At 39.6% G+C, this 12,979-nt stretch overlaps 1 protein-coding gene across 1 annotated transcript; it reads right to left on the bottom strand.

Moving 5' to 3' along the window:
* Positions 1 to 1,926: 1,926 nt before the first annotated feature.
* On the bottom strand, positions 1,927 to 4,161 carry LOC131640012 (uncharacterized). Its single transcript, XM_058910430.1, has 2 exons — positions 3,274 to 4,161; positions 1,927 to 3,147 (listed from the first exon to the last, which is right to left on the bottom strand). Exons 1-2 carry the CDS (start codon positions 4,159 to 4,161, stop codon positions 1,927 to 1,929), a joined length of 2,109 nt encoding a protein of 702 aa, XP_058766413.1.
* Between the last annotated feature and the right edge of the window lie 8,818 nt (positions 4,162 to 12,979).

The raw sequence follows: 12,979 nt of genomic DNA, 5'->3' as shown, positions 1-12,979 counted from the left end.
ATGACACTGGCTGCCCGTGTCAGCTTCTGCCCATGCCATTCTTCTTTAGCTCCTGCCCATGTCAAATGACACTGGCCGCGTCAAATGACAGTGGCCGCGTCAAATGACACTGGCCGCGTCAAACGACACTGGCTGCGTCAAACGACACTGGCTGTCCACGTTTTCTTCCGCTCTTGTTCTAATTCTTTTAGAAACTTTCCTATTTTCTGAAATCAATAAACACTACCAAAACAAGTCTTAAAAGCATCTAATTAGCAATAAAAATAAACAAGAACTCATTTGCAAAATGTGAAGAAAATTAAATAAAGCGATTGAAAACTAAACCATGATGTTACCGGAATGAGCGATTTCTTACAAAATAATCGATGGAAAGTAAGTAAAATTGGTGACCGATCACAACCCCAAACTTATCTCATTGCTTGTCCTCACGCAATGCATGAATAGACAAAACTGAGGTCACCCCTGAATTAAGCTTACCACAATACAACCGTGCTTTTCGCAACTCAACTTTCACCATTCCGGTCAATCTTGTCGATTTCACAACCCGAATCGCCCGGTTCACTATCACATCAAATTACCACTTCACCTGTAAGCTTTATCACACATCTCACCAATTCTCTCGGGGTTCAGAATAAAAATTCACTCACAAGTTCATAATATGCAATACCAACTTTTAAATTTGAAAACATTCTACTTTCATACACAAACACTTTGCACACACTTTTTGAGGTCTTTGGGTTGAAACGGGGCTTAGGACAGGTGGGATAAACAAGGAATAGGATACGCAAGGGGTGTAGGCTCAACATTCGTGTTGTTGTTCTTTTTTTAGTGCTTCGTTTAGCATCATGGGATTCAATCACACCATTTCTACTCTTTTCTTCACTCAATTGTTGCTTTGAGCGTATGCTTTGGCGAGTGCTAATTCCAATTCCTCTCTCTCTCTTTTTTCATATGCATTTTGATGTCTCAACACTTTTTCTTCTCTTTTTTTTTTCAACACATATATTTTTTTTCGCACTCGCCTTTCTTTTAGGCGTACTACCCCAAACTTATGATTTTGCACTGATTTAACAACAACATCAAACACTTATGCTGAGCAGGGTAGGAAAAGAAATTGAATTTAAAGATATATATTTTTTTTCTTTTTGGCCAAGGGTTAATAGATGTGGTTAACACAAATAAAGGATACAGGCTCAACGGGGTTTGCAAAGGATAAACATAATACAGGGTGGCTGGAAAGGCTTAATGTTAACACAAACAACGTGCCTCAGTGTGTGTCAATGTGTAGTGTCATATGAGTAGAACATACGCAAATTCAAAGTGGTAAAGTCATACCTGACTATTCTCTCATGATGATGCATATTTGGCTTTTTTGAGCTCTCGCATTTTTGGGCATAGCTTACAAGATCCATAGTATTTCTTGTGTGATGTTGCTTCTTTTTCGGTTCGTGTATGCCAACTTTCAATCTCAGTCCGGTGTTGTTAAGTTGCGTCCCACAATAATTTTTGGTTGTATCAACTTCCAGGGATGCCTAAGGTGCAAGCTTGGGTTGGATCTTTCATCCTTTTACTACCACTCCATCAACCATCCGGTAAATCACATCAATCTGTAACACATGGTAGACATAATAGCATAGAAATACTAGGAACAAACACAAATAACCGAATCTAAAAACTGAATGCAATAAAACCCCCCCACACTTGAACCAAACATTGACCTCAATGTTTAAATTCGAGATAGCGAGGGTGAACTCACAGAGGGTATTGCGACTCCGGCTGCCGCTTCCTAGCTTTCACCAGAGAGACCCACTTTTTTTTATTTTCTGACAACAAAACAAAAAGTAAACTGCATTATGAAAACTGTGGGTTGCCTTCCACAAAGCGCTTCGTTTAACGTCGCATGGCTCGACGGTCCATTCCCTTCTATTATGGGGGATACTTCCTCTTCCACACCATGTTGCTTGTCCTTTCCGCAACCCAGAACTCATCTAGATTTAAAGGATGGACCACTTTTTGCCTCAAGTCACTTTCAACTTCCATCTCCTTGTCTTGATGTTCTCTTTTCTTTCTTTCCTTGATTTCTTTATTGGACTTTGGAGTTTTTATATGAGATGTTTCCACCTGAGAGATTATGCTTGAGACCCTTTTTGGGGTTGGTTCCGATCTTTTGCTTTTGCCTACTATGTGGATCATTCCAACTGAAGATTGATTATCTCCACTTTCACCTTGCTTCTTGGTGTCTAACACTTTCAGAGTTATTTCTTCATCAAAAGATTTCAAAGTCAGAGTACCTTTTTCAATATCGAAATTGCACCGACTAGTGTGCAAGAAAGGTCGACCCAGAATAATAGGGGTCTCTTCATCTTCAGGGATATCCATTATTTCAAAATCAACTGGAAAAACAAATTTGTCAATTTCTACCAATACATCTTCTGCCACCCCATATGACCTCTTCATGGTGTGATCTGCAAATTTCAACCCTGTTCCTCTTTCATTCACCTTTTTAATACCGAGCTTTTTGAAGATAGATAATGGCATTAAGCTCACACTAGCACCCGAATCAATTAGAACCTTCATGAAAGTTCTGTTTTTTATCGTGCATGGTATTGCAACTGATCCAGGATCTTTCTGCTTGATTGGTATTCTCTTCTCTGGTGAGATTGCACAACATTTCTCCTTCTTAACTACCCCTTCACCCCTTGTTGGTTTCTTTTTAGATATCACTTCCTTCATGAATTTCCTGTACATTGGCATCTTCTCGAGTGCATCAAAGAATGGAATATTGATCTCTAACTTTTTGAAGTATGTGGCAAACTTCTCCAAGTCTTTCTCTTTTTGGTCCTTCTTTGCTACTCGAGAAGGATACGGCAACTTAATCAATGGTGTCGGCTCTTTTTTCCTTCTCTCTTCAGTTGGCTTCACAGGTTGTATCACCTCCTCTGGCACTTTCTTATTTTCATGCACTTCAATATCTACTTCGATGATATCATCATACTCGATTTCATTTTTTTCTTCTGGTTTTGATCTCCTCTGACTTCTTGTTGAGATGACATTCACATTCTGATGCTCCCTTGGGTTTGTAATAGTTGCACTTGGTAAGGCACCTTGTGGTTGAGCATTGGCGAGTTGTTGTGCTATCTGACTCATCTGAACCTCAAGATTTTTGATGGATGCACCCGTGTTTCGAAAATTACTCCTTGTTTCTTCTTGGAATTGGGAGCTTTGAGCGGCCATCTTTTCAATGGCAAGTTCCCAATCTGCTTTTCTGGGTACCTGTTGTTGGAATTGTTGTTGTGGAGGTTGTTGATATGGTTGCTGCTGTGGTGGCCGATACTGTTGTTGCTGAGGTTGGTATGGTACGATCCCTTGCTTTTGGTCATTCCCTTGTTGATCTTTCCAAGAAAAATTCGGGTGATTTTTCCATCCCGGATTGTAAGTATTTGAGTAAGGATTATTTTGCTTCAGAAAATTGATCTCTTCTACTTGTTGTGCGGTTGCAACACAATGTATAGCAAAATGAGGTCCCCCACAAATTTCACAATTCATTGCTTGAATCGGTTGAACTGGTTGAACCTGTGCTACCGTTTGAGTATCCAGGGCTATCTTCTTCAGTCTTCTTTCTACTTCAGCTGTAATTTGATCCTCCATCTTAACCACTTGATTTGCCAACTTCAGATCGATGATTCCTTCTGGTTGGCTCACACTACGGTCAGATAACTCCAAGTGTTCATTTGCAGCAATGGCTTCTATAATCTTCTTAATACCAGTGGCTGTTGTAAAATTTGTTGAGCCACCAGCAGCTGTGTCGATGAGTTGCTTAGTCTTAATTCTTAGGCCATTCACGAAATTTTGCATTTGTTCAGTTGCATCCATATTGTGTGTAGGACACGCAACCAACAATCTTTTGTACCTTTTATAAGCGTCCCCAAGTGACTCCCCTTCCTTCTGTTTAAAATTAACTATGTCGTACCTCTTGCGGATGTACACAGAAGCAGGAAAATACTCGTTGAGGAAAGTAGTCTCCATTTGCTGCCAAGTAGTAATGCTCCCAGCAGGTAAACAGTAGAACCACTCTTCAGCATCCTCTGATAGTGTAAATGGAAACATCACTAACTTTTTGGCTTCTTCAGAATGCCCCTCAATTTTAAGGGACGTAGTCATGGTCAGAAATCTCTGTAGATGCTTATTTGCATCTTCATTGATTTTTCCAGAGAAAGGTCTTCTTTCGAGTTGTCGGATAGTTGAAGGATGCAACTGAAAGTGGTCGACGTTGACCGGTTGATTAACTATTGTCATCCGGCCAAGTGGTGCATTCGCTCCTCCATAATCACCTAAAAGTCTTTCAACGGGAGGTGGGTCAGCCGCCATAGTTTCAGATTCTGAATCTGACTGCTCAAAAGGAATAGATTGTGTCTCTTCGTTTTCAGATTCTGAAACTATGGGTATTTCTTCGTTTGCCGCTAGTCTTTCTTGTCTAATCTTCCGGAGTCTTGCTCGCAATGATCTTTCAGGTTCTGCGTCAAAAAGAAATTCAGCTGAGGTCTTACCTCGCATAAAAAGATTAGACGATAGTTAGTTGGGAACAAAACTTCAACAAATAGGAATGCAGAAAATAAAATTTTGGTTGCAGAGCAACAAAATTTCAATTGAATAATTAATCACTTGTATTTTGGCAGTCCCCGGCAACGGCGCCAAAAACTTGATCGGAAAATTATAGCAAGTGTACTATTTCCTCGATGTAGTAATAATTGGGGATATCCCCAGTGTCGATCTCTTGAGGACTGCGCAGAAATTTAAGTGATTTAACAAATTCAATTAAACAAAAACTCCTTGGTTTGTTTCAATGTTGTGTGCACAAGTATAAAATATGAATTAAAAATTACCAACGAAATAAACTTGTATTAGACAAATAGTAAAGTAATGCTAGGGGATTGTGTATGAAATTCCTTATAACAACAACACTCTTAAAAAATTACTAAGATCACTACTAATTCATATCATCACCAACTTATGAGTGTGATTTTCCAAAATTCCTTTAGGGAAAATCAAATAATATTTCCTTTATACCCAAATTCCTTCGTCGTATAATAAGAATACTGATCTCTTTGTTTCAACAAAAAAGTTACGGTTACAAATCTATAACTCAATTCCTTGATGATACGGATTTATATTTTTATATAAAAGCATTAACCTTGGTTTTTCCGACCTAACGTTAACCATAAATCAAAACCTTATTTTCCAATAATGGTTTGCATTAAGAACAATATATAAAAAGATGATAATGAAAAAGTTATGAAATTACTAATAAAATAAGCAAATTGTCATTACAATAGGAAAATCAGGGACACCCCCTAGCATTGGGGGGTTTAGCCTCTCATGTTCATGAAATTAAAAACAAACATAGTGTAAGAGAAAATCATTACAATAGAATTAGGATGACTTTGATCTTCAATAGCTTCCGCGGTTGAGAGATCTCCGTTTTCCCAACAATTGCATGTATCTCCTCTTCTCCCAAATTGTACGTGAAAAATCAAAATTCCATTCCAAAAAGATGCCCTCTTCCCATGAAAAATAGGTTTAAGTAGTGATACTATGTTTCCATCTGGTGTAGAATGACAAAATTGCCCTTAATGAGTCCAAAGTGAAAAATCAGCAAAAAGCTCCAATGACTCACGTCCACGCTGACACGGGCTGCCCGTGTCAGCTTCTGCCCATGTACTCTTCTTCAGCTTCTGGCCGTGTCAAATGACACTGGCCGTGTCAAATGACACTGGCTGCCCGTGTCAGCTTCTGCCCATGTACTCTTCTTCAGCTTCTGGCCGTGTCAAATGACACTGGCCGTGTCAAATGACACTGGCTGGCCGTGTCAAATGACACTGGCTGCCCGTGTCAGCTTCTGCCCATGCCATTCTTCTTTAGCTCCTGCCCATGTCAAATGACACTGGCCGCGTCAAATGACACTGGCCGCGTCAAATGACACTGGCCGCGTCAAATGACACTGGCCGCGTCAAACGACACTGGCTGCGTCAAACGACACTGGTTGTCCACGTTTTCTTCCGCTCTTGTTCTAATTCTTTTAGAAACTTTCCTATTTTCTGAAATCAATAAACACTACCAAAACAAGTCTTAAAAGCATCTAATTAGCAATAAAAATAAACAAGAACTCATTTGCAAAATGTGAAGAAAATTAAATAAAGCGATTGAAAACTAAACCATGATGTTACCGGAATGAGCGATTTCTTACAAAATAATCGATGGAAAGTAAGTAAAATTGGTGACCGATCAATAGGTATATTAAATCCTATGGCTCCTAATTTTTAACACCCTTAATAAATTAAAACGGGGATTGCACCGGGTAAATTTTGGGGTATGACAGCTGCCCCTATTTAATTACCTTGGATTGAACGGCGTGAGAATACGCAGGTCTCACGCTTTTTGAATCGAAGAGTTATTAAATAATGGAAGACCCCTAAATTTACCTCGTACTAGAGTGTGAGAGAAAGGAAACGTCCTGCTAAATCCTGAGTCTTACATAGCGAGGATTCATAGTAGAGATCCATTGTTATAGCTTTAACAAGCTTACTTGTACCAATAGGATCGTTTGCTAGGGTTGTAGCAAACTCACCTGCACCATTTGGATTGCTCACCCTAGTTCGGGTAAGTTCTCCTGCGTAGAAGTTTGTTTTGCAAATGCATATGCATCATGCGTATGCATTATGCGTATGCATTATGCGTATGCATCATGCGTATGCATTATGCGTATGCATATGCCCCGGTTGTTTGTGTGATATATGTGTATGAGTGTTTACACGTGGAAATGTTGCTTGTATACAAATGAGTATGTATGTATGATAACTCCCACGCCTTATCTCCTTATCACCCATTGACTTTGTTTAACCTTTTTGAGATGCTTGTGAATCCTGGTCCAGATTGTATTTGAGGAGAGATGAAATAATGCCTTACATAAGACTACCTGAAAAGGTTTCCTGAACAGGGTAGTTCATTGACAGATGTGACGGAGATTAGGCTTCAAACAAAGCTCGGGAGGAATTGTCTTAGAGAAGACTGACTGAGGAAACTCTTTGAAAGAGCAAGATATGTCTTTTTAGAAAAGATTGGAAGAATCTTACCTAAAGAAATTGAGATATGTTCTAAACAAGATTACCTAGAAAGGCTCCTAAAAAGGTATGCAACATCTTAAACAAGATTACCTAGAGAGGCTTCTAAAAAGATATGAAACGTCTTAAACAAGATTGCCTAGAGAGGCTTCTAAAAAGATATGAAACGTCTTAAACAAGATTGCCTAGAGAGGTTCCTCGAAAAGATACGAAACGTCTTAAACAAGACTGACCTGGAAAGGCTCTTAGACGGGAGATGACATTTCTTAAACAAGACTAACCTGGAGAGGTTCCTTGAAAGGATATGAAATGTCTTAAACAAGACTACAAGGTTAACCTAGATATGTCTTGAACAAGATTGACATAGAAAGACTCCTAGAGAGGATAAGAAAGGTCGATAAGCGTCTTGGAGAAGACTACCTTAAAAGGTAAGAAATCCTTGGATTGTTTCTGAATTTCCTTTGAAGAGAGGCCCGGAATGAAGCATCGAAATTGTTAAGATTAAATCGTTGAAACGATCTTTTTTGCACCGTATTTGGATGAGGATATCCTTTTGACTCCGGAGTGACCTGAAAAGGCGAATGTTGAATTTATGCAATGTTATGATGCATGTATCATGTAATGAGATTCTCAAAATAAATGAGAATTATGTATGTACGACGACCCCCACTGTAGGTCGTAAATAATACAGGCGTAAGAAGGCCAATTACGCTGCAATGCTCCCTGTGCGATACAAGCGTGATTTCCTCAATATCAGAACTTTGAAAGACGCACCATTTGACTTGAAGGAAATATCCTTAGAGGGCACTCGAATATTACCCTGTCATGCCACAAACCTGATATGTACTGCCCCAGTATTTGAATTCTTGAAAGATATGCCCCAGTCAATAGGATCCTTGATTGTATGCCCCCATAATCCTCGCTATTTTGCCCCTGTTTAGGAGAACCCCCTAGATGTGGTTCTCCCGGTTCAGGGATCTTTATTATCAATGATCGCCTTTGATTAACCCAATCTCCCTGATTCTAGGTATTGATTCGACTGTGAAGCGGATGCTATTCAGAATTAGTCATGCGTCTTGGTCGTGTCCGATGGACAGAGATTCGCTGAATACTCAGAATGAGATGATGTCTTCTATGAGATTACCTGAAGAGGTTCCTGGAAAGGATATGAGATTGTCTTGAACAAGATTGTGCCTTAAACAAAGCTCGGGGAGGCACGTTTGCAAATAGGGTCAAAGAATCCCAGAGAGGATAAAGACTATTTTGAGGAATATGGTGCTTTTAACAAAACTCAGGGAAAGACATTTTGAAAAAGATTACCCTAGAAAGGATAGGAGACCGTCCTAAAGAAGACTGTTCCTTAAACAAAGTTTGACACGGTTTATAGGAGAAATTTGAACATGTCTGAAAAGATTGACGGGTGTCTTTGAGAAGATTACCTAGAAAGGTTCCTGGAAAGGACACCGGATTTTTTTAGAGAATACTGCCTGAAAAGGAATATCTTAAAGAAGACTGAAAAAGTTAAGAGAGTTCTTACAGAAGACTACCTAGAAAAGGTTTTTAGAAAGGAATATGTCTTAGAGAAGACTATCTGAAAAGATTTCTGAAAATGACGAGAGACACCTGGAAAGGTTTGTGGGATGTGTCTTAAAGAAGACTATTTGAAAAGGGGCTCCAAGAAAGGATAATAGATATTTGAACATGTTTTAAAGAAGACCACATGGACAGATTGAGAGATGTTTTATAAAAGTTCCTGGAAAGGAAGTGAGAGTGGTATTGACAACATTTGATACTGAGTGACCTTTTGCAACGTGCCCCCTATTAATGGACTTGCCCCATGGGCTATTCAGAGTCCTTGAGAGACACCATGGATCTTGATTAGATTGCCCCAGATGAAATAGGATAACAACGGGCTATGCCCCGGGTATACAGTAGCCATCCGAGTCAGGCGTAAGAGATATTTCTTCTTTGATATGCTTTTTAAAGCTATTTCGCCTCTCGGTAGGATTTTTAGTCATTAGCCATGCCCCATGCAACTTCTCCCTGATGTTAAAACATTTGAATCTATATAGACCAATGTGCTTTACGATGAAATTCATAAGATGCGAACGCATATGTCTGTCTTGAAAGCTTAAAAAACATTTTTTTTGAGTAAAACAAAGTTTTTTTTTGTAAGAAAGTGATATCAACTCAAGAGTTATAGTAGACCTTAAGGAGTCGGGATACCTTTTGTAACGGTATGCTTTCGAACTAACCATGTTTCAGTTAGGACTTTTAAGGGTTGTAACGTGGCCTGGTTCATGGTTTTAAGAAACAAAGGATAATGGCTCAAAGTTTATTTGTACCCACCCTAATCTTCGTGACGTTCTCCAGTCCTACGCTCAGTTAACTATGCATTTAGGCTCCAAAAGACTTTGGGAATTATGACATTGACATTTATGATGGTTCAAAAACCAAAGGTTTATCAGCAAAGACAGTCATCCTCCTTTTGTAATATTTTCCTTTGTCGAGGATATGTAGTGACCTCTTTTTTTTACTTTATTATCCCTAATTTTGCCTGCACTGTTTATTTACAACTACAGCCAGCGGGATGCCCCAATTTTGCCTAAGTATCCTTAATAGGTTTTGACTTAGCAGGCCTTGTATTGTTTTTTTTTTGTGGACATTGACTGCCAGGCTTAATTATGACGGAGAACCATCAGTGATTATGTTCAAAGGAACAATTTGGGATAATTAAGTTAACTGAACAGCTCCCCTACCCCAGGTTATATTTTGAGGGTTTTTATTTTGTACGTGAAGGAAAACTCCTACTTCTTAGGCTCGAAGGGGTTGACGAGGGATTAACATCCTTATATCTCCACTGTATTAGAATTGAAACAATGCATGTACATCGTCAACACGGTCTGTTCGAAAGTGTACTGTATGAGATTGTGGTATCGTTTTCGTCATTCTCCCTCTAAAGGTACACATCTTTGAACAAAAGTTGAATATCACAAATAATAAAACCAAGTAAAACACAGTTTTGAATATAGTGAAAACACTAGGAATAAACCAAGACAAACATAAGCAATGCATTAATGATTATTGTAAAGTACATAGCGTATACCGCAAACCAATGTTTAAACAAACTGAAAGGAAATTGCAAAATGAAAACAAAAACTAATGATCTAAGAAATCCTCCTTCTAGCCACTTATAGCATTAGACTTGCGAGGCTCTTCAAACTCAATGAGCCCTTCTTCAATTAAATCTTGGATCTTGTGCTTCAACGGCCCACAATCCTCTTTATCATGACCAGGATTATCTGAATGATAAGCGCACCTAGCATGATGCTTGTACCCAGGAGCGGGGTTAGCTAGAGCTGAGTATGGAGGTAGCAGAGTTATCAAATTCTGACCGAGCAGGTGCTGCAAAGCTTGAGACAGTGGCATGTGCAATGGAGTAAATGATCGTTTTGGCTTGGACCTCCAGGGGCTTTGGCCACCCTGTTGCTTTTGCTGATCCCTCTGTTGTAATGTCGGGGTCTCATTAACCAGGATTGCCCCCACAGTGTTGGGTTCCTTTTTTCCATCATATGATTTCTTTGCTTGATAGGAACCTGAGGGTGCCCCTTGTATCTTCCCATTTTTTATCCCAATTTCAATCCTTTCACCAATGACTACCAAGTCCGAGAACCCTGAAGATATGCTTCCGACCATCTTATCATAGTATGGCCCTTGCAAAGTACTCATAAATATGTCCACCAGTTCTTTTTCCATCAAGGGAGGTTGGACTCGAGAAGCCATTTCCCTCCACCTTTGGGCATACTCCTTGAATGATTCATCCTTCTTCTGTGACATGTTTCGTAATTGCATCCGGTTGGGTGCCATGTCCAGGTTGTACTTGTATTGCTTCAAGAATGTGTTAGCAAGATCATTCCAGCTTCGGATATAGGATTTCTCCAATTGCATGTACCAGTCAACAGATGCCCCGCTTAAGCTATCTTGGAAGAAGTGTATCATTAGCTTTTGATCGTGAGCATAGGCAGCCATTTTTCGCACATACATGCGCAAGTGGTTCCTCGGACATGTGAGTCCTTTGTATTTCTCGAAGTCAGGAATCTTGAATTTGTGTGGGATAGTCAAGTCTGAGACCAAACTCATTTCGAAAGCACCCACCTCAAAAGCATCGTACCCTTCTACTACTTTTAGTCTCTCCTCTAGTGCCTTGATTTGTTCATTGTCCTTGGAGTCTTCCCCAGAGTTAGGAATGGACTGCTGTGTCTGAGGTGCTTGGTCTGTGTTGTCCACCTCTTGTACTCCGTATTGTAGATCCAGGTAATCATTATCCTTAAGGACATTGTTAGCAGGAATGCGAACTGTGCGGGTTGTCCCTTTAGTCTGTGGAGTGGGGACAAATCCCTCTTGAGAGGTCTCTCCTTTCTCTTGGAATTGGATAGATCTTCTAACAGATCGGACCTGGGGTCTTTCCTTAGCAGGGCCAAAGCCTGTCACAAATCCTAGTAGCGGGTTTTCGTCGTTGGGGATCTCATCCTGAACCAGGGTATCCTCAGACTGAACCTCTATTGCCTTTTCTTGTTTATCTAGGAGGGCCTTCATGAATCCTAGCATCTGAGTCATACCTCCTTTAACCTCTTCCATACTAACCTTTAGCTGATCCACCTCCCCACGGAGGGCGGCTTGATTCTGTTCTAGCTGCTCCATTGATTTCTTTTGCTGAAATCTTGTCTGATAAGACGGTCGGGATATTAGATTATCCTTCCTAATGGTTTCTTGCTCTGAAGGTAAAAGAGAAATCTTCTTTCAATGCCATGAAAATGATATGCATGCCATGAATGATATGCTTTATTCGGGTTCATGCCTTATCCACATCCATTGATTAAATATAATAACTCCTTCTTTTTCCATTATATTTTTTTTGGATAAGACATGATGCAAGAATGCACATGATGCATGATGAATGCCACAATTATATAGATATATAAAAAATAGTTAAACACATAAGCACATAAGCCTTAGGTTCATAGGTTCGACATAACGGCTCAGGAGCCTACCCTTCCCATGGGAATGTTCTAGAAGGTCTCATGGGATTGTTCGTAGCCGCCGAGACTTTTTGTCTCTTTGGATTTTGGAACAACTCATTGGTCCATGAGGTTCGAATTTTAGGGGTTGGTTCCCAGAGAGATCAGCTAAATACCCAGTCCGGCCCTCAACAAGGTCGAGCCTCGTATCAGACCTTTTCGAATATATAACCCACTCTGAGTGGAATTATAATAAGACTCGTAGGCGATGTAATTCCCCTCTGGTCATTATTATAATTCCCACGCTTAGGTTTAACGAAATTTATATATAACCCAAAAAGTACAGTAAAATAGCAAATATTCACGTAAACAAATATTTAATTAAATTACTGTAAATAAATGTAATTGTCGTAAATAATTGAAATTGCAAGTAAATAAATAATTAAATAAAATTTAAATATTTACAATAAACCATAAACCCTAAAATGGCGAATTAGCCAAACCCTAAAAATTTTGCCAAAAAACCTAAACCGTTTGCCACAAACCTAAACCTAAACCCTCTCAAGCCTTAGGAGCATAATAATTCACCTATAGTGTATTTCCCCAGCAGAGTCGCCAGCTGTAGCAACCTGCCCTAAAAATAGACTTTCAGAGCCGCCAGCTGTAGCAACCTGCCCTAAAAATTTAGACTTTTTAGAGTCGCCACCTATTCTGAAGGGCGAATAGGAAACCCTACGCAGTTTAGAGATCGGGGTAAGTTATTATAATCAGGTCGAGGGAGGGTGTTAGGCACCCTCAACCCTTTCCTATGGCTTTGAATCTAAGGTAACAATTTTATGGCTA

Source organism: Vicia villosa, unplaced genomic scaffold, assembly GCF_029867415.1.
Source record: "Vicia villosa cultivar HV-30 ecotype Madison, WI unplaced genomic scaffold, Vvil1.0 ctg.002893F_1_1, whole genome shotgun sequence".
Taxonomy (NCBI): Eukaryota; Viridiplantae; Streptophyta; class Magnoliopsida; order Fabales; family Fabaceae; genus Vicia; species Vicia villosa.
The sequence above is the reverse complement of the archived record's forward strand: the minus strand, read 5'-3'. Positions and strand labels throughout refer to the sequence as shown.

What these genes read in the sequence shown, in the direction of transcription:
- LOC131640012 (XM_058910430.1), bottom strand. Translation starts at nt 4,161, where the DNA reads ATGACTACGTCCCTTAAAATTGAGGGGCATTCTGAAGAAGCCAAAAAG. An exon ending in AACAACAATTCCAACAACAG is followed by an intron (nt 3,148 to 3,273) that starts GTACCCAGAAAA and finishes CTTGAGGTTCAG; the next exon opens with ATGAGTCAGATAGCACAACA.